Genomic DNA, 26,862 nt, shown 5'->3' with positions numbered 1-26,862 from the left:
CCTACATGTGCAATAACGCAAGCAATAACATAGATTTCAAGTGTTTTGACAGACTTGACATAGCTCTGCCAGACCTACCAAAAACACATAGCCCACAACTGCTTTCAGAAGCTGAGTACTACTTTACACAATAAACTGATCTTTCTGTATAAAATGCCCATGGTAATGTCCTCCATGCTATTTTGTTGGTAGGTAGCCTATCACAATATACTGTATAGGCAGCACATAGGCTTTAGTTATCATAAAAGCCTGTATAAACTTTTAGTATGGTGCACATGTATCAAGTTGTCATACATTGATTATGTTTTAAAGATTTGTATCAAGATCTCAACAAGGTCATGTATACCATTCTCTCCAGTTATATCTGAAATATGTATGATTAGCTGTGAATTGAACAAAAGCACCACAGCAAAGTGGGACCCGCATTTAAGTATGTCATTGATCACATGACACCTCTGTTTACTCTGCTACGGCAACCAAACTATGCAGTTACTAGATCCCGCCTACCAACCTCGTAGCCATTGGCCCGATGGCTACATGTCGCTTCGTCAGTGGATGGGACGGCATCAATCACGACGGTCACAACAAGTTTGTATGCAGGCACAAACGTCCTGGGTTGTTATGGGCTTGAGTCATACCTCTAAAAGTATGTCAAAGTTATTACTCTTTTCTTCGTTTTCTACATTCAACTACCTCGTAACATATACCATTATCTAAGCTATCGTGTCTCGTTGATGTCACGGTTGTTTTCAAAATGTCTGTCAAGTGATCAGTGTCAAGCTAAATATTACTGAGACAACTTAAAATGACACAAGTGTCGTCTTTACAAACTTAAACTGACAGATTCGTCAGTTTATTTGTATTACAAAGATGTTAGAAAATTAATATTAGCACTGTAAGAGCCGATTGTCGGCTTATTATAGCCGTTATCGAGGTTTCAGAACTCATGTTAAAGTAGTTTGCTAGCTGTTAGCTTAACAAATCCAACGTCAAACAAAGTTAAACTTAAACTATAGCGTGAATGATTGTGTGTTAAAATTTAGGGTGTTAGTCTTACATGGCCACAATAAAACCACAATTACATCGTTATATTTAGATGCCTTACATGTCTATTTATGAAATGCTTTGTTTACTTCCTCATAAACAAGAGGTGAAAGGAGGTAACACCTACATAACATCCTGTAATATCTGCTATAAACACTCTCTGTAAATGTCATAATTTTAGCTGTCATTGTGTCAGAGAGGTGTTAACTCCACTCCATGGTAATCTTAGCGGCAATGATTTGTGGTATTTTATGAAGACTAGACATTACAAGCTTCTCACAAGTGGAACTTGTTGCTCACATATTGTACAACATTTCATTATTTGTACAAGTGTTCATTTTATTGGGTCCACCAACTGTTTTTATTCTGCAGATTTTGTAGAGGAGATTCTGTACATGTCTGCTACAAACCAGTGACGTAATACATAGAATATTATAATGAATTTTATATGAAAGTATAGGCAATTCTCAGACACTAAATGGTTATATAAAAGTGTGAGAATTATACATTTTGCAATATGTATGCCCCTGTCTTATGGGTAATGAAAGTAGATTTTAGTGAAGTAAAACTGTCCAGCTAGCTTCCCAAGGTCCATTGACATTTTCCAGCACATCATGCAGTTTGCAGATAACATGGCAGGTTGACTTACATGCATCTGTGACCAACCTACAGGCATTATGGACCAACCAGAAGCGGCATCCTGACCCAAAATTCAAGAAGCAGGACGTTTTGACTATTGTTGCTCATACAGTGATCAAATTGTTAGGCAAAAAAGGCCCATCTAACCCTTTGATAAATCATCAAATCAAGTCTGAAACCTTCGTCTGTTGCAGTTATGTCAGAGTGTAATTCAATTTTTAGCTGTTAAGGAGTGTTTCATTGAATGTTAAAGAAACAAAGATGCATCATTTGACAGATAGGAATAAAGAATTACAGTTTAATAGTAGGTGGTAGTTAGAAAATCAGAATGTGTAGAGTGACATTATTACATATGCAGGTCATAAAGGTCAAAATGCATATGTGATAGACCATTATATCTCTGGCAGACAGGCTTTCACGTCTAAGAGATGCACTTTCTGCACAGAATTGGTCAATGCACTCATCATGAGATGAGTCAAAAAACTCTCTATGTTTAGCAGAATTGTGTGTATAAGTTTGCCCATGCATGAGAGAGTATGTTGGACTATTCATGTCAGTCTTTTGTTCCTGACTGATTCTGATTCTCTGATTCAGCAGACTGTATGTGACCCTGCGACCCCTGGTTGCCAGGGAGAGAGCGGTGGGGCCATGGCTACTGGGGCTACTGTTGGGGAGAGCCAACTCCAGAGGATTATCCGAGATCTGCATGGTACGCCAGCTTTGTGTGTGTGTGTGTGTGTGTGTGTGTGTGTGTGTGTGTGTGTGTGTGTGTGTGTGTGTGTGAATAGACTGGCAGCAGGCAGTTGTTGGCTGACATGGTGTGACTGAAGAGCAGAGAAAGGAGTCAGAGAGGTTTGCTGTGATGTCATGACCTCGGTCTCTTTGTCGAGTCTGAGAGTACAATCTTTAAGCCTGGATCTATCTGACCTCTGCGGGTCATCAAATCATTTGGGAAAACGTACATCTGACCTCATGTTTGTGTAGTAAGGGCGTGGTGGAAGCCTCTGTCAGCATGCAGCGAGACAGAGAGTGTGTCCTAAGGGTGCACCCCTCACGGGTGTCCTTCCAGTTTTTACGATGGATACGAGGCAAGTTTTTGATGTGTGATTGTGCCTGAAGAGGGTGACACAGGAGGTTTGGGTGCACTGGAAATGCAGTCCTTTTGCCAAGGGATCTTTCTAAAGAAGTATAATTTTCCTGTTTTTTCCTGTTTGCTTTCCTGCTTCCTGTGTCACTGATTACAGCACTAGTGTACTGACTGCATGAACCCTAGATGTTAAAATACATTTTTTTATGTATTTATCTTAGTCAAGTATCTTTTAAATGTTTTTCCTAAGTTAATGTTGGTGTTGCTTGTTATTTGATAGATATTTATTCGTCTTTGAACTCATATCTGTAAATTTCAGAGGCTGTTGCTGAGCTTGCAAAGGAGTACAGGGAAAGTGGAGAGCCAATCACAGATGACAGTACCAGCCTGCACAAATTCTCCTACAAACTGGAGTACCTGCTACAGGTATGAATCCCAATTATTCACTGAGGATGTGAAAAAGTAATTTGATTTCAAATGAGATACCACTAGTTTGAAATATAAAGCAGATAAATGCTTACAAAACACAGAGCCTTGCATCATCAGTTGTTTTGTCATTGGATTACTACACTTTTTTTGACTGTAAATTCATGATGCTGCATTAAACACTGTTTGGAGAAGAACCCTTTAAAATGCTTCTTTTTCTTCACATTTTATGTCTTAAAAGTGACTCAAAAATAATCTACATTTAACCACATGTATCTTTCTTTCAGTTTGACCAGAAGGAGAAGACCACATTTCTTGGTACAAAGAAGGACTACTGGGATTACTTCACTGACTGTCTGGCTAAAATAAAAGGGGCCAATGATGGGATCCGCTTTGTCAAATCCATCACTGAAGTATTAAGATTTTTTTTGTTGTTTAGAGTGACACCACTAATGTAGCATTAATAATATCTGATTACCTCTCAAACCATTAGAAAGTAGAAATAATCTATTTTGCCCTCCTTCAAAATGACCCAAAACACTTTTCTCATCTTTTTCTTTCTCATCTCTTATTGTACAGTCACAACACAAAATACACACAGAGTCGTTCTGTTCATAGCTTAGTGCTTATCTTATATGGGTGCCAAAACACATCCAAGAACTCAATCTAAATACTGGCACTGATGTGCTGCATCCCTGTATTTGTGATATAAAAGCAACATACTGTGTGCTGTAATTGTAATATGTTAGGATTATTTTGTGTCGTTTTTTTCTCCTTTTTAATTTTATGTGTTTGTCAGGAAAAATGACAAAATTGTAGGTGTTGCATTAGAACAGGCTTTAATTGGATATGTTCTGCATCACTTTACAAACAGTTATGTTGTAGTTGAAGTTGAATATATCATTTGTTTGTTTGGACAAGTTGAGCAGCAAATAATGAAACAATTAATTATTTAAATACATTATGTTTAACAAGGTCTTCTTCTGTTTTGATAGCTGAAGACATCTCTGGGGAAGGGACGAGCATTTATTCGCTACTCCCTCGTACATCAGCGACTGGCTGACACGCTCCAGCAGTGCCTGATGAACCAGAGAGTCACCAGGTAAAACTGTCAGACACTAATGAAGTAGAACCCTGTTTTTGGATTTCAAGGTCTGTGAAACTTGGACAGAGACAATGAAACACCTCATTTCCCCTTTCGGTGAAACAGGCATGTTGCGTCAGTAGAAATGGTGGTCAGTGGTAAAATATAAAGAGCAGGTTAATAATTAAGAAGTATTACGTGACTGTTTTCAGTGGCTTACCAGAAATCAGAACAGGTGTGTGTAGTATTGTAGATACGCCTGGTACAACATAGAGAAACTATAAAGAAGAATCTTAACCTTAAAGAGGATCATCATCACTGTTATTTGGTGCTAAAGATGTATTATAACATATTATTGAAGAATGTCCTAATTTCCTGGTTGAGGTCAATTTCTTCCTATGATTTTTAAGGGTCAACGTATGAGACAAAACCTCCTTCATCAGCCACTATAATTGTTCCGCTATGGTTTTATTTGACCTCTTCCCTTCTTCTTCTCGTTTCCCACAGTGACTGGTACTATGTACGAAGCCCCTTCCTGAAGCCCCACCTTAGTGTTGACATCATCAGTCACCTGTATGAACTCAATGATGTCCAGTTTGATGTGGCTTCCAGAGGATATGATCTTGATGCCTCCTGGCCCACTTTTGCAAGGTAATGAGCACAAGAAATCTTGAAAACATGTAGAGAGAATAAAACAAATGAAAATGATCTTTCAGATATCTAAATAAGCATTAAGATTTGGTCACAGACACTAATACAGCCTTCCCTTTGCACCGGCTTTGGTGTTTAGTCAGGATGTGTGATATTTACCAATGTTTAAAGTATTACATTTCTTTTCTAATCAACAGGAGAATGCTTGGAAGTGCAAACTCGCCCGGCCATATGTGGAAACCACCCAGTCGCAGTTCCAGCATTAACAGTCTGGCCAGTACCTACTCCCAGGTAACTGACCCGTGTCTCTAATAATGTCCTGTCATTTCACCATAATTTGTAATTAATAATAATTATTACAGGATATTCTTCCCCCTCTTCTCCTCTGGTTCCTCTTACAACCATCTAGCAAGCACCGGAGTTCCCTTCTAGCCCTGATTATGGTCACAGTCTGCTGAACGACCTGAATGAGTCCCTGCCTGCCTGCTCCGAAGATGTCAGCACAGTTGACGACCTCCGCCTAGAGCTGGACCAGTCAGAGCTTAAACAGCGGGAACTCCTCGATAAGGTGCAGCAGCTGGGCGAGGAGGCTGCAGAGCTCAGGGGCGTAGTGGTGGAGCTCCAGAGGCAGCTGGATGTGTCGTTTGCTGCCCAAGAGGAGCAGCGGGGCTTGCAAGGAGAACTCAAGGCTTCGCAGGAAAGAGAGGGGGCCATGTCGAGGGAGGTAGAAGCACTCAGGACTAGGGAGAAAGCCATGGATGCTGAACACCGTCTGCTCCAGGATAAGTTGGGAGCTGCTGAGGGGAAGAACATAGAGCTCATGGCCAAGTTGGACGGGGTTCTGAATGAGAAGGGCCAGCAGGCGGCCAGCTACTTTGATTCTGCACAAAAGATACACGAGTTGCTGGACAGATTGAAAGAGGCAGAGAAAGGGAAGATGGAAGCTGTAGCAGAGGCAGAGGAGAAGAAGAGGCAGGCAGAAAGGCTAATGGAAGAGCTGAGAGTCAAGGAGATAACTGCAAAGGATGGTGAAACAAAACTCGGAGTATTAGTTACATCTGTGTCTGAGGAGAAAGCCAAGTTGGAGTTGAAAGTGGAAGAACAGTGTAGTGCCCTTGACAAGCTGCAGGGGGCCTTGACATTGAGAGAGAAGGAGGCGAACAACCTACAAAGGCAGCTGCAGGACCTCCAAAGATGTCTTGAAGAGAATGAGAAAGAGGTGGAGGTGGTGAAGAGGATGGCGCAAGAAGATAAAGATGAAATGCAGAAGAATGTTAGTAGCTTAAAAGAGACTTTAGAAGCAGAAGTCACCACTCTCAAAGAGCAGGTGGAAAAGAAACAAGCAGAGCTAACCTCCAACCACAAGACACTACAAAAGCTAGAAGCCAAGAACCAAAGCCTCAACACAGAAAGGGAAAAACTGACAACTAGGCTTGCTGAGCTGGAGGGTAACGTCAAAGAACACACAACAAAGATAGAAGACTACAAGACACAGTGTGCCAATTTAATGGACCTGAATGGGAAGCTGCTGGCGACGGTGAAGAGAAATGAGGAGTTGAAGAAGGAGATGGCAGACAACAGAGCATTGCTTGACGCTGAATTAGCATCTCTAAGGGCTTCTGAGAAACAGCTTCGAGGCCAGCTGGATGATACCAAGGTGACAGTGGATGAAAAAGAGAAGCGGTTGCGTGAGGAGAACCGCAAGTTGGATGAGAGTCTGCAGCGAGCCACCATGGCCGCAAAGCTCTCAGACACCACGTCAAAGCGGCTGGAGCAGGAGAACCAGAGTCTGAGAGAGGAGCAAGACACTGTGAAAGCAGCTCTTAGTCGCATGCAATCGGACCTGAAGAGTGTTCACGGGCAGATCGGAGAGTTGGAGAAGAATTTAGGAGCTTCACGTAAGAATGAAGCCAGTCTTCAAGAACAGCTCCAAAGCAAAGAGGCCCAGCTAGGGAGTAAAGAGAAGAACCTTGTTGAGCTGCAGTCCAGGTTAAAAGCTCTGGAGGCCAGAGAGAAGGAGCTTGAGACCGCCAAAGCTGATGCAGAAGCAACCTGTGCTAAACAGACGGAAGTGATTGAAAGGGTGACCTCTGAGAAGCAGGCGATAGAGAAATCTCAGCTGGAGAGGAGTGCTGTGCAAGTAAAGGAGAACCAAGAAGTGACAGGCAAACTGACTGTGGTTGAGAGCCAGTTGGAGGTGAACATGAAAGAAGTGTCCAGGCTCCAGACGGAGATCCTGGACCTCAGGGTCCAGGCACAGAGGTCTGGGGAGGAAAAGCTGAAATCCCAAGCACAGCTGGAGGTGACGCAAGCCCAAAGAGATGAGCTCAGGACTCTGACTGAGCAGCTTAAAGCTCAGACAGAGGCACTGAATCAGAAGCATGTAACGGAGCTTATGGAGTGCAAAAAGAAAGAAGAGGCACTGATTGAACAGCGTGACAGTGAAGTAGCTGCCCATGCCGAGCTGGCTATTTCTGCAGCTGCCATCCGTGAAGAGCTGTCCACACTCAAGTCAGAAAATGACAGGCTGGTCCTAGAGAACAGTGAGACACGTGAGGGTCTGCACAGGGCCAACACAGAGATGGCAGAGCTGGGGATGAACATCTGTAGGCTAAGTGCAGAAAAAGATGAGGCCAGAGAGCACTGGGACGGCGACGCTGCCAGGATTGAAGAGCTGCAGAAAATGGTGGAGCGACTAGAAGAGTGCATGACAGAACTTCGACTGGAGAATAACAGACTAAGAGAGGAGCTAACACAGAAGGAGACACTTCCAGGGACTGTCACAGAACTCCAGGAGCAACTGCAAAAGGCCAAGAATCAAGTGCAGAGCGCCAAGGACTCCAGCCGTGAGGAGATGGAGGCCGTCAAATTCCAGATGAGCTCAGAGAGCATGAATCATCAGACCCAAATGAAGGTGAGTTAGTCAGAACCTGTCAATTATGCCTTTTTATTACACTCATTTCAAATCGTTTTTTTGCGTTTTCTGACTTTTGGCAATGTAGTTTTTAGTTTATTGTGTCCAAATATTCAGTTATCCTTTTACCAACGCTAGCAGCATTGCTCTACGAATGGCAATTTAGATCTGTGTCTTGGTCCACTACTTCCGTCCAAACTGAAATATATATATATATATATATATATATATATAATATATATATATATATATATAATACAATATCTCAACAACTACTGGATGGAATGCCATGAAGTATGACACAAACAGTTGATATCTTCTTCCCATTTTCTTATGTTATTATGTTACTGTCACATTTCAGAGTGTCAATGAACAACTGGACAAGGTGAAAGCCCAGCTGCAGGAGGAGCTGAAGAATGTATCCAGCTTGCAGGCCAAAGTGTTTAAACTAGAGGTATGTCTCTTTCCAGCATCAAATAAATCATGGTTACATAATAAGGACACACATAGTGGTGTAAGAATGGGGTCTTTAATCTCTGGAGAGTACCTACTTTTAAAGAGACATACTGCTATATAAAAATACACTGCCATCAGAGAAAAGAATCTTTGCTGTACCTGTGATGTACTCACTTCTTCTACAGAAAACCATATATGATTAAGGGAAGACTGTAGATAGATAGCTGTCAGTAGTGCAAGATAAGCATAATATGTAAAAATAACCTGGAACACCTCTATCATAAGTGTGTTTGCAGAAGGGGTGCGGAACAGGAAACTACTTACCCATGGGACATAATAACCTGCTGATTACCTGATGATGATTATAAGAGACTCCTTGATTGCTTGAACAATTATCTTTGAATGCAGAGTAGATTAGATGCAAAATACAGGTATAGATTCAATATAGGTCCATAATCACCGCAGTGTACTGGCCCTAATCAAATGAATAGCTCCATGAAATTGCTTTGAGATTGAGATATTTCCTCTATGGTAAGATGTCGTTATAGATCAATACAATATGATTTGATTTTGAAGGATGTTTTTAGATTTTAATGAGATTGATTGGCTCTGTCTGTTATTGGATGTTACTGAATGACGTGTTTCTGTATGCTGTCTGGGGCAAGATGCATATGAAAAATTATATTATATTACATAGGCTATATAACAGGAAGAGAAAATAGCAAGATTTTCTTATAGAAATACACACAATACAATTTACATCTCTCTGAAATTTAAATTTTGTTGGACCAGTTAAGACACTAACTTAATTATATTTTTTCAGCAGTGTTCAACAGAAATTTAAGAACAGAAACAAATGAAAATCAAGTCTCAAAAAAATTTGTACTGATGGATATTTTTATGTGTCCCGATAATCTTTATTGAAGGCTGTGAATGAGCAGTACCTGCAGCTAACTGGTGAGAAAGATGCTCACATCACAAAGACAGAATCAACCATTCGTGAGACTGAGAGCGAGATTCAGCAACTGAAAGACGCAGCAAGCAGGTGCGTTCATGACCACTGATACCTGTCAATTTCATCTTACGATAAAAAAAAAAAAGAAAAAGAGATACTCATGTTCTACTCTCTTCAGTGCCGAAGAAGCGCACTTGGCTGTGCAAAAGGTGTGCGAGGAATTGAAGCAGAAACTCAACACAACGGATGCCGACAAGCAAAGCCAGTACCTGAGGATGACTGCAGAGATAGATGACCTCAACAGAACCAAGACCAACCTCGAAGAGCGGCTCATTGAGCTTATCCGGTATGGCCTGTCTCTATTTAAGAAGCAACAGGGTAAAAGTTCATGTTCTCTTTGCATGTCTGTGTTCGGTTGCTGCCTGCTCTTTTGGATTGGTTCTTCCAGTAAGAGAGGTCTCTGATGTTGTTATACTTGACAGTGATGTTGGAAAATGAGGTCTGAGGAGCAGCAAGGGGGAAAAAAGCTTTCGTGAATGCTGAGTATTACACTCCAAACAGGTCTGAATGAAAGAGTTTGACAAAGAAGACAGGAGGAAAAGTAATGCTTGGAGTTCAACATCCATGCTACAGAGACACTACTGAAGAGAATGACACTTTCTTATGTAACATTCTTCACTGGATTCACCAAGCACGGTTTCCTCCCTGGTTCACAAAGCTTTCATACTCTGTAAGGGATGAAACACACATTAGCTCCCTTGGGAGGTGCCTACATCATTCCAGTCTTTTTTACTCTTGTATTATGTGTGCCTTCATTGTTTTTCTCGGTCCCATTATTTGGTGAAATAAATCTACTTTCAAACAAGAGGGTGTAGAGTATATACAATATCATAATATCACAATATCAAAATCACAGTCCAGGATAAGTAGACAGATCCTGAAGGTGGAAACATATAAACAAGAGATGAGATCATGTGATTGGTACAGTTTATTTATAGTATAGCCAGCCTCCATCTGCCTTCAGAGCAGCTGCTGTGGAATACTGAACATCAACTGCTTTGACTTCAACAGACCACAGTTATTAACAGCAATTAAGTTGAATTCATTTAAGTGAAAAAAAAGTTCAAAACTCAGGTCAGGAATTGTTAAGATGGAACAGAATGACACTAAACTCCCATGCATTTGTCTTTTTGTGCATTAAATTAGGGACAAAGATGCTCTGTGGCAGAAGTCGGATGCTCTGGAGTTTGAGCAGAAACTGCGAGCAGAGGAGCGCTGGTGGTTGGTGGATAAAGAGGCCACTCATTGCCTTGGCTGCCAGGGCCAGTTCACCTGGTGGCTGCGCAGACATCACTGCAGGTGGGCTTTCAGTTGACATTGGAGCCTAACTGCACACACTGTCATCACTAACCTGTTTTGATTTTCAGACTACGTACAGCATCACTTACGCACTTTCTCAACATGCAAGACACAGAGAATATGTTTTTAGTAACAAACGTGTGTCTTAATATGGACATTATTTTTTCTAGGCTTTGTGGTCGCATCTTCTGCTACTACTGCAGCAACAACTATGTGATGACCAAGCACAGTGGGAAGAAGGAGCGCTGCTGCAGGGACTGTTACACCCAAAGTAGTGCGGTGGTGGAGAGGTTCACAGAGGCAGAACTGAGTCCTTCAGATATCCAGCCTCCTCCACCTGTAGCAGGACCTCAACCACCTCCTGCACCAGCCCCATACAAACCCACCCCCAGGGTAACAGGTGAGAGACACACTGGGAAGAACAACACATAACTTACAACTACGTACTAACTTGACAACTTGGCCCGAAGGTTTATCACTGTTGTTCACTGGGCCTCAATCTTTTTTTATTGTATGTCAACTGGGAAGCAGAAGCGAAAAGACTGACTTTGTCATATTGAGGAACAAGGACAGAAAGTAAAGAATGTTTTATTTAGTAGAGAAAAGGGGAAGAGGTCGACATTTCGAATCAGAGAAGAAGCTGTTTTGCTTTTATTGTAAAGGAAGTAAAGCTGCATAATCACCTGCCACGACACCTTTTGAGTCTGTTTTTGTGTGTGTATTTGTTCCAGCGTGTGTGCGTGCATGCATGTGTGTGTAGGTGTGTATGTCATTTGTCACCGCAATACCGTCACAACCATGCCGGATACAGTCATGAAACTTTACAGGCGTTAGCACTGAGTACTCATGTAATAATGTAATAACTACTGAGTTGGTCCGAACATCAACATGTTGAAGGGCATCACGTACATTAAGTGCATTATTTTTTATACTATATACTGTGTAATACCCACAATGTAACATGAGAAAAGATGGTGTTGGTTGTTTCCTGAACCGTATTTCAGTTATCTAATCCGTTAAACCCACCGATTCCTCCCAGTTTCTGACCCCAGCAACCGATCTGACGATGGAGCTTTCGACATCATCACAGAAGAGGAAGTGAACGGTGTTTACGACAGTGACACCACCTCCCAGACAACAGGTGGCTCACTGGAGAATGAACAGGACCGACGGCCTCCAGGAGCAATGGATATGTGAGTGTAACATGTATCTGAGGTTAGAGCAAAAGGGATGACTCAGTATTTTCTGAGTTGTGATGGGGATGTCATGTTTTCCAAAAATCAAGTTTGAACAAATTTGGACTGACTGTTCTGGTATGTGACTCCAAAGTCTTCAGACTCCTTGGGTGAATCCAGAGAGGTCATAATTACTAAGGGTTACACTCTCATGTTGAAATCAGGCCTTTGTGGTCCAGTGTTTGCTCTAAGAAAAGTGACAACTACATAGAGCACAGTCATCAACTGTACCGGTGTAATATTGGCTAATCAGAGGACGTCACAAGTTCAAATCATACGTTCTGTACTGTTTATATTGCTGGATGATTGAAAAAAACACAATGGTTTTATGAGCATTGTATGAATGTTATAAATCTAGTGCTGTTCTTAAAGCAGCCAAACATTCTTGGTTGTCATGTTGTTTTCACCTCAATTCCTTCAATCAATCAATCAGACTTTATTTGTTTAGCACTTTTCATACGAACAACAAACAAAGTTCCTTACAGAATCAAAGCAATAAAAACAAATACCCCACCCACAGAGCAATAAATTACTATTTTATGAAAAAAAACAAAAAAAACAATAGAAATAAAACAATGAAAAGAGGAAGTGAGGAAACGCTATCATGAATCTCATAAATTTGCAATGATGAAACACTGAAGACATGAAGACGAGGATGAATTATTAAAGATAAAATCATAAAATGCTAAAAGAGAGAAGATGTGTTTAAGTGAGTAAAACCAGAAATAATAAGTAATGAAAATAAAAGGACATACCAGTAAAATGGCCTGTATAGATAAATAGACAGATAAATAAATAAAATAAAAATTCAATTAAAAGTCAGACTAAAGAGGACTTGAGTTTGCTTTTACCACCATCAGTTGATCAGGGGAAATGAAAAGGGTGAGTGATGTACACAGAACCATTGGAGACACTTATCATGGACCATTCTCTATCTGTCTCATACCTGCTGTGAATGTTTCACTGCTGCTTCATAAAAACAATAATAACAATAAACGTTTGATTGCAGAAATTTAGGTGCATGTGCAGTTTGAATTGTTTGTTTTTCTTTGTTTCAACCCTCCCTGATATTTCCCAGTGACAGCACACCTCAAGCTTTAGAGGCTCCTGCACTAATGACTTTGCCCCCTCCAGGTTTGGAAGCAAAGGGTTTTCACTGATGAACTAAAAACAGCATTGCAGATGTACTTCATGTGCGTAGTTCATGTGCAGAAAAAAGAGGAGGATTAGGCAACACTTGTGCTGAGAAGATAATCCTCAGTATGTTAAGCTTAACATACATGAAGTGAAGTGAATGGGGTAAAACTTGCTCAGACTTGCTGGAGTTGTCAATTAAAATGCATGGGCAATGATCTGTGGGTGAAATTCATAATCCATTTCAAACACACAGTCATGACTCCGGAGTATTCTTCACATCAGCAGATCACCGAAACGTTTTGAATGATGCGCCCATGTTGTCTTCACCAGAATATTCTACTTTTGCAAGATGCACTGACTGATCTCTGATGGTGACAGACAGTCATTTGTGTTGTGTGTGATTACATCACTATGGGATTAAAGAGTTTCATACACTGAAATACATTGATTTTGCAGAGGCACAGGAGATTTGACCCCTGATGACCCTGAAGAGCGTGTCCCCACTGTTCAGGATTCAGAGATCAACCTTCTCAAATCAGGGGAAGTCACGTGAGTGTTTAATATGTTTCTTAAATGTTTAATTTTTTTTTTTTAACTCATCTTGGTATTGGTTGAATTAATGCCACTTTAATACATCTTATAATGCATATGTTTTCATTCTAGGATGGCTGTTCCTCTCAGCATCGATGATATCTCTCAGTTTGGTGACGGTTCCAGGGAACTCTTCATCAAGTCCAGCTGCTACAGTGTGATAACTGTTGCTGTGGGTGACTGTGGGCCAACCATCAGCTGGATGTTTTCCTCTGAGCCCAAAAGCATCTCCTTTAGTGTGGTTTACCGGGAATCCATTGACATTCAGGTGGAACAGTCAAAGGTAAATGCTCTCAGTGTGTGTATTTTTATATTTATACACTAAAAACCACTGCCAACCCTTTTTATCTTGATGGGGCCCCTTGGAGTATACAGTATGGCGGCATGTGAAGATGCCTTGACCTCATTAGCTCCTTGTAAATCTGCTGCAGGAAAAGAGCAGGGAGGTAAATACCAGAGGTAATGTTACATCATTGGAAATTAAAGTACATCATAAGACCGGAGGAAAGGCTTTTCACTGGTTGGAAATTGCACCCACTTCTAAACTCATAGAAGATGATTAAAAAGCCATAATAAGGAGTTATTACCAACACTGGCTTTCATGGGTGCCCCCTACTGAGAACTGTGGAAAAACACTGCAAGTTGTCAGTGTTGCTCAGCAGGGTGAGGTCTACATCCTTTAACTTAAAATGTCAGGGGTTTTAAACGTGTTGCAATCTTTCATCTCATATGCCTGTGCCCTCCCTCTTTTGCCAAAATCTCCTTTGTGTATGTGTATTTTTTCTTTTTTTTAATTCAAAGTGTGTTGGAATTTACGTTACACTTATGATGATAATGATGATTTCATACTTGCTGTCCAATGTGAGGGGCTATGTAAGGCAACATACATTTCATTAAAATAAGACTAGAGTATTATAGATAGTATTTTCGATAGATCAGCCTTGGGGTGATTTGTAGGACAACATCCGGCAGAATCTTTCTTGTGCTGAGTTTCCCTTCAGACCAATGTCCCTGTTTTGTTCTCAGGTCCTGATTCCTCTGACTCGCTGCAATTCCCATAAAGAGACAATTCAGGGCCAGCTGAAAGTCCGTCACCCCGGCCTCTACACACTCATCTTTGACAACTCATTCTCACGGTATGAAACCCTGCCACACTATGGTGTCTTTCTCCTGATTACTCTTTCAGAATGGGAGAAGCTTGTTAAGGACTGAAATGTTCAAACTCTTATTGTATTGGTCATCACTGCCACTACTGGGCGTGTGTGTGTGTGTGTGTGTGTGTGTGTGTGTGTGTGTGTGTGTGTGTGTGTGTGTGTGTGTGTGTGTGTGCGTGCGTGCCTGTGTATATGCATGCATGCATTTGTCCTTTCTTTTGTGCCTCAGCTTTCGTTTTAGTTAATCGGATTGCACTCCTTTGATCAGAAACCTTCTTCCAACAGGTTTATCTCCAAGAAAGTCTTCTACCATCTGACCATGGAGAAACCCGTAATCTACGACGGAAGCGACTTTCCCTGAAGCCGGATAACACACACTCTCACAGAGGCATCATCATGATGTCACTCAGGCTTCAGGGAGACTGAAGGTGAAAGCAATTCATTGACTGTTTTTAATTGATTTGACTTTTACCCCAAACCTGTTTTTACCCAAGTATTTTCTGCTTTCAAAAATGTTTCTGTATTATTTAACTTTGTGGTGTTTATGTTTTGAGGTGTGCTCATGTTTTAACTGTAGCCTAAGTGAGGTGTGGTCAACAAAATGACAGAGGTTTTAAAAAGAGAAATAGAAAGACAAATGTTTATGCAAGTTCATATATCATCATATATATTTTTTAAAATATATACCAAGTAATATACGTACCTTTATTTCAGCTAGGTTTAAATTAGTAAGTTGTTCATTTAGAGAAATTGTGTAATTTTGTTATTTCTTTCTGTAATTTTTGTTTGTTTTTTGGTTTGACCTCTCTTTTCCCAAGTATGCTGTTCCTTTAGGGAATGCAGATCACTCCAAGTAACACTAGCAATATGAAACCTGACATTAGACTGTTGTCAGACATCAAATGTTGCAAAAGTGGTCTATGAAGACCCAGAAACATTTTCATATTTTAACTTTTGGCCAGTTTAAAATGTTTCAAGTGTCGTGCAATCCTTTAAATCAAATGGCCAAAGGAAGAAGAAGAAGTGCAGAAAAGTGGTTTGCTCGTGGTTTGTTTATTAATTGAATCGTCTGAACATATTTGCACTGTGCCAGCGCAGGAAGGAAACAAAGCAGTAAACGATAACGGGACTCGAAAAATACAGTTTCTGCTTGAAATAAAAGCATACGCACTTTGTGCAAATCTCAGGAGTGGGACGTAAAATTGTCCTTCAGCGGTAGCATGTCCTAATTTCATGTTTTTGGAAAACAAAACAAAAAAACCAGAAGAAAAACTGCTGTCTTACTTTCTGTGTAAGGATATCTGCACACCAGCTTTGTCCATCCAGTTTATAGGATCCAGTGAAGCACAGTGCCTGTACTTACTGTACACAGGTTGATTTGTCGTTACAATGACATTAACTTAAAATATATTACTCACTGTCCACTAACGAGCTACTGTACTTTAAAGTGCCTATTAACTCTAATTGACAGGAATTAGTTTTCTTTTGTAGCTGTATATTTCATCAAGAACATGATACTTGGTATGAATTGGCACTATTCTGTAGAAACTTAATTCCACTGACATTTAAAATACAATATAAATGCACAATATTATTTCAGTTGTGTCAGTTGAAATGATTTTTCTCTTTGGTTTTCATTTTAAATCCCTGGAATCTTTTTGTCACGTTTAGATAACGCTCTTGCTTTTCTTACTCTCAGTGATGAAATGGGTTGGAATATTGTGTGCTGTTTATTGTTTTGTTTTTTTTTTTATCACAAAGCAATAAGAAAAACAACAAGCTTGATCACCTTTGGACACAACCTTATGCTCGTTAATGAAGCAAGGGCTTATCTCTATGCTGCTTTTGTGGAGATCTGTTGGTTTCACAGTCAGATCTCTTATATTTGTGATGGGTGTAAATTGATGCAATTTGTATGCAAAGCCTCATATTTTCTCTACAGAGCTGCACTTTGTGATAATTATTTTATACATTGTTACAAACAATATGAAATCTGTTAAGTTTACATGATCTTTGTCAAGTAATTCACACAGGGACAGATTTTTCTACTTGCTATTTTTGAACGATAATTCCAAGGGGAATTAAAATGTGCGTGAATTATCACTACGAGCACACAGTGTAACTAGTAATAGACAAGTCAAACACCCAGAAAACATGAATAAAATGTGAGAGTGATGATGCCTCTGACATCCACTAACTTGATTGTGTCTGATTTAGTGTTTGACAACTTGGAACGTCGGAACAAGATCAGCACATTACATCTGTGTGTCACCTCACTAAATCAGAAATCACCACCCCCTTCTGAAAAAACTCCTTTCTAAATTTATATCTGAAGTGATATGGAGGAGTTTTTTTATGATTTTGAAGGTCCAAAAGAAGAACAACAAAAAAAAAGCAAACAGTAAATGCAGATGACAACATCAGAAATAATAATATATAAAATAATAATACAATAAAAGCTGTAGAAGTATGTTCTTCTGCCAGAAGTCATGAAAAGTTTAACAAGACAAATATCTGATATAATATATCTCCTGTAATTTCTATCTATCTAAATGTCACACATCCCCACAGCTGTAGCTGGAGAAACCGAGGTCATGTCCTCTGTAACGTTTCATGATGCGTAACATTATTGGACATCAGGTATGGACATAGCCTCCCAGTATAATAGTCAGTACATTTATTGATTTTGTTTGTTATTGTGCTTATGTCAGAATCTGCTTTGTTAATGATCTTATCAGAGCTGAAACAATTAGTCAAAAGACTGGTTGGTTAGTCAACAGGAAATTAATCTTGAATCAATTTTAAAATAAAATAAAATTTCTAGCAAAAATGCCAAATATTTGATGGTTCCAGCTTCTCAGATGTTGCCGTTTTGGACTTTTATTTGGACATTTCGAAGACGCCATGGGAATTATGAAACCTTAAATCTTATATAACCAGTTTGTTCTTTTGTTTCAGTGTAAGTGAAAGAAAATTGGCTCATATACTTTTAATTTAATTATATATATATATATATTATGAAAAAAATCCATTATAAGACTGCACAAAATTGACCGAATGGACAAATTGGAAATATGAAGAGTTTGAAAACTACAGTTTGTGTTAGAATATAAATATTTAATCATAGAGAAAGATATGTCTGGGAATGATCCACCCTCATGTTTCCACAGCATAACACATGACCGTACAAGACTAAGTGTTGCGTGTGTGTTTGGCGACACAGTCCGGCTCAGGGAGGCAGAGGGATGAATTTTGAATTTAAAATCAGTGGTGTAAACGCAAACGTCCGCTCAGCTGTAAAGCTTGCAGTCTAAACTAGGAGCTGACTTTTGCCTTCAAAATAAAAGAGAAACATGGCTTCTTCGAAACTGTGCTTCACTTGGTTAATTTGACTTCAATCTCCCCATCGTAGTGTTATTGGTCACTTGGTCACACTCGAACCTACGTATATATGCGAAAGATAATTTATCCACAACAATTTGTTACTGACAGCTTGGGAGCGGGGCTTTTATTCTGAAAATAAACAGGAATTCCTACGCTATAGCTTAGTTCTTGATGAGCTGTCCATTCACACCTGGGGAGAGAGAGGGGCTCAGCAACCCGTCCTGCAGGAGTGTGTTGCAGTCTCAGTGACGAAAAGCGCCACGCTGCAGCGAGCGGAGGAAACTGAACCGTCAACATGTCCTGTCTCCACATCAGAGGGATTTTTCTCACTCTGTGTTTGGCTTCAACTGTGAGTGATTTACTTTTTCTTCATGTGTGTGAAAGAGGACCATTACCATGTTTAAAACTCTTTTATAAGAAATCGTTAGAGTTGTTTTTCTTTCTTTCTGAAAAACTGAACTGCGTTATTTCTGAGATAAAAAAACCTTTTACCTTTTACCTTTTTGTACGAATTTTTTATTCAGAAATAAACTCCATGATTCTCTTTCTTTTGCCCATTATATTCATCAGTGTGCGCAGGTAGCTGTTTCTGCAGCACTGTGGTTCTTCACAGTGATCCAAAGTAGCTACTGTCCTACTCACCTTAATAGTGACTGATCACTTTCTTGAGATAGAGGCATTTCATTTATGCAGTGAAAGAATGTGAATAAGTGTTTAAACTGAGTTTGTATTATAAGCAGTCCAGCCCCATTTATGGTAAGTGATTGAAGAGAGACACCACAGTATTTTCATTGTTCTGTGTGTGTGTGGCCACGGAGGATCATGACCTTTATATGTATAAAGGTTTATCTTTCACATTAAATCAAAATCAATTTGGAGCAGATTTATATGAGATAAGGGACCAGGTTTGTACATGTGTATGCGCCTGTGTGTGCTGCATATATAGTGCATATGGGTTGCGAGTAATATATCTTCTATTCTGGTTACAAATGTGAATATTTGCTGGTTGCTTTATGTCCACTACTATAGTAAAATGAAACTTTGGGATTTGGACTTATGGTCTGACACAACAACACTTTTGATATGTTCACTATGGACACATTGCTCAATTTTCTGTCATTTTACAAACCAAATGACCTGCAGAGTCATCCATAATAAATTAGTAGTGGCCTACCACCCTGCGGTTGTATGCTTCTGCCAACCAGGCAAGTTGCAGGAAATATGGTCACAATCTCCTCTTCTGTTCCTGAGTTACAGCATTTTTGCAGAACATTATGATGTCACAGTGAAGTTGACCTTAAAAGTTATAAAATGTCATAACTTTATAATTTTATCCTATTAAATTGCTGTTATAATTAGCGTATGAATTCTTGAGTTAAGGCCAAAAACATGTTCTGTGGAAACTGTTCTCCTGTAAAACAAAAAACAAGCCTGTCGGTCGTTTGTGCAGCAGGTTATTATGACCTATAGTTATGTTTTGTTGTTAGGCGACATCTAGCGGCCGTACAAATGATGACAGGAACAAAGGGAAAAAAGGGGTGACGTAGTATAAATAGTGACAAAGACCATCAGGAGGAGTGTAGTGTGGATGGATGGGTCAACAAAAAACAGGAGTATGTACAGTCTAATCAGTACATCTTTGAGTCCAAGTGGACATTTGTGCAAAATGTGAAGAAATTTCCTCATGGCAGTCTTGAGATATTGCGTTCATGAGAATGGGACGGATATAAGTACATAGAGACAACCTTAAAACATCAAGATCTGTCGCCGGCGCAGAGACAGAAAATCACTAGTTTGGCCTTGATCTACTGTTGCTGTTATTATCTGTGATCTACTATTGTTTTATTACTTTCTTGTACCCATTCATCTACATTTTGGAGATGGGTGTGTCTGTGTGTGTGTGTGCATGCGGATAATAAGGTTTTGCTGTAGGTAAGACGTAGCGTCTATGTGTTCACATCTAAAACATATATGCAAAAAGTATGAGAAATTAGTCAAGGAAATTTTAGATTTATTTAATTTAATATCATGACATTAGTCCACTGAGATCCATACACACACACACACACACACACACACACACACACACATTCAGGAATGTGAAAAACCATTTAGATGAAACAGTATGAGTTTTGTTTGCTGATATTACCACTCGATTTACAGTCTAGTTTGTACAGTTTGTTTTGGCCAATCAACTGTGAGGAAGCAAGGCAACAAACAGTACATGTATGCACATTCACACACCGACGCTCACAACAGTTTTTCTCATAATCAACATCTTTATAGAAGTATTATTACATGGCCACCTCGCTAATTTCCATAACGGAATAGAAATATGAGAAGCAGGCAAACGGGTGGTATGATGATCATCGAGGCAGAGAGAGAATAGGAACAGGGCAGACACTCATCACCGTGTTCCACTTCATTCTATTCTCTTTCACTGCACAGGACTGCAGAGAATTATAATGAACTACGGGGATCCATAAAACACACACAAACACACACACACACACACACACACACACACACACACACATTTCAAAGGAAAACAAGAACAGTAGTTTATGGCAGGTCTCTAGTCTTTTGAATGTCAATGTAACCAGCAAAAAAAAAAGAAAGGAAGATGAAGAGGAAAATAACATAAAATAAAATAATATTTTTTTGGCTTAGTAATTTCCAAACATGCATCTTACTTGCATGAACTAGATTCACTCTACAAACTAAGCAGATGGACTGCTTAGTTTTGCTTTTTGTATAGCCGGTTAGCTTAGCCTAGCACAAAGACTGGAACCAGGATAACCACTTGCGAAAAGACAAGTTAGAAATGCAGAAACAGATTAAACGAACAAGATATAATGTGGTTATGTTCGAAGGTCTGCCTGCTAGCGTCTGTAATTCTCATAAATGAACACGTTATATGCGATGACTGAATATAAAGATGGACCATGTGTCTCAACTTGTTTGTTTCCACAAGCCAAAATATCCTGGATACTTGCGCCGTGGTATCGAGGTCCCACTCGACCCAATTCAGTCAGTCACAGCTGTCAATCACGATGTTACACTTCCGTTTTATCGCATCAAATAACTTGTTAAAACCAGACATATCTGAAAAATGAAAACTTGAACATACGTCAGCGTGATAAGAACTACTTAAAGTGACATAAACCATCTTTGGAAAAAATGTATTTGACAGACTTACATACATACCAACTGTGTTTGTGCTGTTTTTCAGATTGACTGGACATGTTTTATATTTTTATACTGTGCCGGAGTACCACTGCTGCTGTGTGAAAGTACACCTTGTTCGCTGTTTAAAATAGAAGACAACATCTGCAAAGTGAGCCCAATCCGATGGCCCCTTTCTGGGTAGTTAGTGGATAATGGGCTTCACCTTTCAGAGAACATTTTTACAGCAGACTCCGCAGCCTGCCAGTGTGAAGGGGACTTCGGCTTTGCATTTAGTTTCATGGCTCATACTACCCAGACTTACCTTATGCAACCCCCGCCTCCCCCTTATCCACCTATCTCTGTTTCTGTCTCTTAAATGCAGCATAGTGTCTCACTTTATCCCATCATGCCATGCACCCTCAGGGCTCGTAACCACCGTGTCTTGACTCTCACTTTACAACTCACCCCCTGCCATTTAAAGCTTTGTGCGCTTCCTCCCAACTGGACGCCATTCTTACGTAGAATAAAATGTCTTCACAGCATCTCCTTTGCATATAAACAGGGAAGCCATGTGCGGTACATGACCCCCATTGGACATACGGTGTGCGATTCAGCTGATGCTTTTGTCTAGTGCACTTTTTGGTAACATGAGTGCATATATCTTTCTGCTTTGAATATAAGTGCCCATATTCTCTGGTAATTCAATGCTCAACCAGTGGAATATAACAACACAATCACAGTTTAGCAGAAAATAATATACCACTGTATCTGCATACATGTCCCACCTTGAAACACGCACGGCAAACCCTGACTGAATTCAGTTTCGCTGCAGGAACAAAAGTGGAACTTTTATTTTTCCATGCGTCCCTCACCTGCCTTTGAACAGAGAGAGCAGTAATTGCTGAGTAAATTGCACAATAACACCTCTCATTAGAGTATTAGCATTGCATTTGGAACAAAGAGGACTGGTAGCGATTTGCCCAGGTTGCTTCCAACATGTCCATTCATTGACGGTGCTAAGAGCTCGCATATTGTTCCTACTCACTTAAAGAAAATGGGGGAAAAACATCGTCCTTCCAACAACTGCCAGGAGAATTTTGTTCAGCTCCCAACTAGTTTTCTGTGTTATGTTTATTCTGCAGTATGTTTTCGTCATAGTTACTTAAGTGGCTGGTTATTCTGCACAAACACAAGCTTTGGGTTCGGTCTCAGAATATCATTATGTGTGTGTGTGTGTGTGTGTGTGTGTGTGTGTGTGTGTGTGTTGTGTGTGTGTGGAGAGGAGAGAAAGAGCTGAGACGAGTGATTGCATCGGAGAAACAGAAATGAAGATTTTCAATGTTCAAATGTTCAAACCAGTTTCAGTATCTCTACCTGTTCTCAGATTAATTTCAAGCTACATTATTCCTGATTTGACTCGGTGTGTTATCACAGAGGCAGACTGTTTTTTTCATATCTACATGTATGACTGATTTTCGCAGCATGTTCCTTCAAAGAACATTATTTGTTTGCATCTAAATCTGTATCCATGCTTTTATAACAAGAAAACCCCCTTAATCCCCTTCATCATTTTCTTTTACTGTACTTTTATGATAAGAAACAGCCTGTTTGTGCTCGGCTAATTTGCTACTCATTTGGCATTTTACCTCTGCTTCCAAAGCAATTAAGAAATTGTTCCTCAGGATTGGTGCGACAACCCTGCAAGTCAAATACAACATTTTTTCCAATAACATCAATAAAAAACGATGTCTATGCAAGGCGGTGCTCAGTCATGTAATTTCTTGAAACAGCTCCAGGTGGGTTTGTACGGGTGCAGATGTTGTTGTTTCCCCCTCAGAGAAACTCATAGATCTTTTTAATGGAAATGTTGATACCACACACACAGTTCGTCCTATTGGATGACACTCGGAAGGCTGGCGAGTTGGGGATATCAGCGCTCTCCACAGGGAGCGTTTGTGGTCCCGGAGGAATTTAGCTTCAGAAGCTTCATTTCATTAAGTGTTTGCTTGCATCATGTCACAAAGAGACTCGTTTTCCCTCTGGTCTTTCCAAATGAGATGGAACTGAGCTAAAACAAGTACAAAAGTCTGTGCAATATGCCAGTCAGTAACACAAATGACTTTATTACTTGCTGCAACAACGTGACTAGTATTGTGTGGTTGTATCATCATGGCAAAATGTGGTCCTGGAGAGCGCTACTGTAGCGGGAACTACCACTGAGGGAGTGAGCAGCTTTGGCAGCTGTTTTTATGTCTGTCTGCCTGTCTCTCTTTTTATCACCGGGATTGCATCACAACCGGCAAGATGCAGCCACAAAACTTTACAGTTCTGTAGTTGAGATCAAAATGAAGGCAGAATTCGAAAATGGGTGTTGTCCGACACGTAATGTAGTAATGACTACTAAGTACTCATGGGACAGACTGTCAACATGTTGACGGGCATCTCTAGTTAGGGCTGCACCTATGACCTGTTGTGTTTTATTAAATGTGTGACTTCTGAAATGAAAAGCGCAACTCAGCTAAGAGCCTCAAAATAACTCTGCACAGGGAAAAACAAAATGCAAAACACTCTCAGAGTTTTGAGTAATTTTGGAAATGGGGGCGTCATGGTTACTTTCATGCCTATAAGTCCTCCTTTTTCTTCTTTCGTCTACTTCTACTGTTTTTTTTCCTCCATCTGTTCCCGTCTGATTGCACAAACACACTGCTGTAATTCATTCTCACTTTACAATGTGCGTCACACTTCCTCGCCACTATCACTGGACAAAGATGACTTCAAGGCCCATGCAGAGAAAAAGCTTAAGCTTAAATTGGGGGGAAAAGCTTCTTTTTTTTCATCTGTGATTTTTTAAAAAGATATTTTTCTTTTTTTTATAGCAAATTCTGCACCAGAATATAATTGTTACAGTTGTTACAGTTTAAGTCATTAACAGCATCATGCAGCATCAAGTAATTAAACAATAAACAGAGGGATAGAGTGATGCACATGAATGAATCATTTCATTATTTCCAAAATGCCAGCACTTTCCTGATAGCCTTAATGCCTAAGAAGATAAAAAGAAAAAAGTGAACACAGGTATTATACGATGTCAAAATCTAGGTACATGAAAACGAGCAAATAGAAATTCCAGTCGCAGTACCATGCGAGACATTTCATTGGGAAACACACTGTTGCAGTATGTTGTCAAGCCTAACAAAACAAGACCCAGCCTGCTGCTCTGACCTTTAAATTCAGACCACTTAAGTTCACTGGCAGCATGAAATAAACAAATAAATGCCATTTGAATTTCACCCATGGCCGTGTAGCCCATCCAAACAAGATACTCCACTCAGCACCAGCTGTCTCAGTAGGTACAGAAATATAATGACTTTTATAAAAATATTTATTCAATAAAGTTGGGAGTTTTTAGTGGTAAAAGGTATGTAAAAATGTAATAAGAATTAAGATGAAACTGACCTGAGAGTCTAACACCTGACCACAAAGCCACAGTGTATACATTGACCGCCTGGCCACGTTTACTCTTTACTTGAGCGTTCCTGTCATCTGGACACCCCCTCTCTACTAATGGATATTATCCATTCTGCTCACCTGTATTTATTACCCATTCTGAAGGAATGCTTCCTTCACACTATGATCAAAACACAACCCTGTTTGAAAACTATCACTTCTGTACAGCTCTCACTGCTGACATCAATATCCAGTGTATTAGCTGCAATGTTCAAAAACACTTAATTCTAATGAGTGCATGGCCAACACAATACATGAATGTTTATACCTTTACACAGAAGTTGGATAATATCACCTCATAAACTTTCATACTCTTTTAGTAAACTTTCTATTAATAACAAGGATTCACTGGCACAGACGGAGGTTAACAACAGAGTGCACTGAACTACATTCACTCGCAGTTTTCAGGTACAGCTAAAAGGATAATTACCACAGAGTAATGACACTGTGGTCCTCTTTGCTGTGTTTCCTCCATCCACCCTCTCTCCACGTTACCCTCCAACATCTATCTTACATCAACCCCTTTCTTTCTCTGAAACAAGATGTTCTTATTTGTCTTAGTCCGAGATAAAGGTCGGGCCGAAGTCCAATACAAATCCAGTTACTTTATTTTTATTTGACATTGGGAAACAGAGTGATGAGCAAGGGCAGACAAACACAAGAATCTCTGAGCGGTATTAAATGGATGGAGTGCAGAGTTGAGACAATCATCTATGTCCTTAGAGACAAACTCAGTTAATTAATTTTCTGAGCTTCTGCTCTCTGTGCACTATAGTGAGAGATTGTTTCGCTTAATGCCACCAATGGAAATAGGTGCATTTTGCCAAAAAGTTAGGATTTAAGTGGGAAAGCACTTCCTATGAAAGGCACACTGTACTCATAAAGTGGGATGCTTTTTTTTTTCCCCCAGATGAAATGCTATTTCATGTAATTACACACTGATCGTCCACCAAATCCTCTGCCTAAAAGTCTGTATGTATCTAATAGAAAATCCCTTCCCTCTAACCTTTCTTCCATCATTCTGTCTCTAGGCTTTATCGAGCCTTCATCCTGAATGTGAGTTCATATTTCAGCTGGAGAAAGAACAGCGTCGCTGCCTTCAGTATATTGCAGCGCAGGCCAACAGAAGCCATGAAGGTGTGTCTTTCATTTTAAAATCACTCCACTCCAGTAGCAAATGTTCACATTAAATACAAGAGTCTAGGCTGGAATCAAGTATCGTCAGTTGTCACCGCAGATTCTTGATGGCGTCTCAACTGCAGAATGAAAACGCACTGGGTGATCTATCACTGTGATGCATCTGTGGAGGAGGCCATTAAGGATAGTTATACAAGGATTTATGTATGTAATCTATCTCAAGATAAAGGTCTTGCTCGGAGATCTAGAGCACTCCCTCATTCTTGTCTTAATACAGTTTACACAGAGGCGGATGTTGTGGGTTTGAAAAATGTTGGGAAGTATTGTGCATGAAACACCTCATTTACCTCTGCTGTATCTCCACGAGTATATGTATTTAAACTGCATGCATTTCTGCTGCGTCTATACGACGGCGTGTATAAATTGGTGTTCATGGAATGTCCTGTCAAATATATATATATATATATGTTTCTATATATATATATATATATATATATATATATATATATATATATATACTTCTCCTTTCTCCTCCTAAACCTCCTCTGAAAAGGTTGTCCGCCATCCTGGGATGCAGTCATCTGCTGGCCTCATGCAGTCATTGGAGAAACGGTCCACAGAGGTTGTCCTGCAGTCTTCTCCCTCCTGAAAAACAACACAGGTGAATAAAGGATCACATGGTGTGATGAGAGCCGCATGTTCCCTAGTGAGACGAAATTAAGCTAAATTGACGTAATGAGAGCAAAGGGTGTTTTTTATTCTGAGGATTTCATTTACTTACTTATTCATTCAGTCGTTCATTTACACATTTGTTTCCACATGTGCTTTGGTTTCAGGGTTTTCCATATTATTAAGCTCCATGTCGAATATATCAGTTTGCAGAAAATTCTTTTCCAGGCATAATTACAACTTGGATGACGACATGAACGCCATT

The 26,862-nt window shown here is 39.9% G+C and overlaps 2 protein-coding genes across 3 annotated transcripts in view; both read left to right on the top strand.

Annotated features, from left to right (window-relative positions):
* Nucleotides 1-540: 540 nt before the first annotated feature.
* On the top strand, nt 541-16,925 carry fyco1a (FYVE and coiled-coil domain autophagy adaptor 1a). Of its 2 annotated transcripts, none has more exons than XM_056379523.1 (18): nt 541-646; nt 2,278-2,392; nt 3,090-3,196; nt 3,484-3,609; nt 4,192-4,298; nt 4,788-4,931; nt 5,129-5,222; nt 5,341-7,845; nt 8,207-8,299; nt 9,228-9,346; nt 9,435-9,602; nt 10,463-10,615; nt 10,786-11,015; nt 11,655-11,808; nt 13,444-13,536; nt 13,651-13,861; nt 14,605-14,714; nt 15,018-16,925. In XM_056379523.1, the coding sequence occupies exons 2-18, from the start codon at nt 2,332-2,334 to the stop codon at nt 15,091-15,093; spliced, it is 4,551 nt and encodes a 1,516-aa protein (XP_056235498.1). In that variant the 5' UTR covers nt 541-646; nt 2,278-2,331; the 3' UTR covers nt 15,094-16,925. The 2 variants fall into 2 exon arrangements, with proteins under 2 accessions (XP_056235498.1, XP_056235499.1); XM_056379524.1 differs by having other exon boundaries at nt 586-646; nt 2,281-2,392.
* A 126-nt stretch (nt 16,926-17,051) lies between these two features.
* The window catches only part of ghrhrl (growth hormone releasing hormone receptor, like), a 19,161-nt gene continuing 9,350 nt past the window's right edge, over nt 17,052-26,862 (top strand). The window contains exons 1-3 of the mRNA XM_056379536.1: nt 17,052-18,465; nt 25,823-25,928; nt 26,482-26,589. Of these exons, the coding sequence (XP_056235511.1) occupies nt 18,412-18,465; nt 25,823-25,928; nt 26,482-26,589 (268 nt within the window). The 5' untranslated portion in view covers nt 17,052-18,411. The remainder of the gene's footprint in view (nt 18,466-25,822; nt 25,929-26,481; nt 26,590-26,862) is intronic.

This window comes from Seriola aureovittata, chromosome 6, assembly GCF_021018895.1.
Source record: "Seriola aureovittata isolate HTS-2021-v1 ecotype China chromosome 6, ASM2101889v1, whole genome shotgun sequence".
Taxonomy (NCBI): Eukaryota; Metazoa; Chordata; class Actinopteri; order Carangiformes; family Carangidae; genus Seriola; species Seriola aureovittata.
The sequence above is the reverse complement of the archived record's forward strand: the minus strand, read 5'-3'. Positions and strand labels throughout refer to the sequence as shown.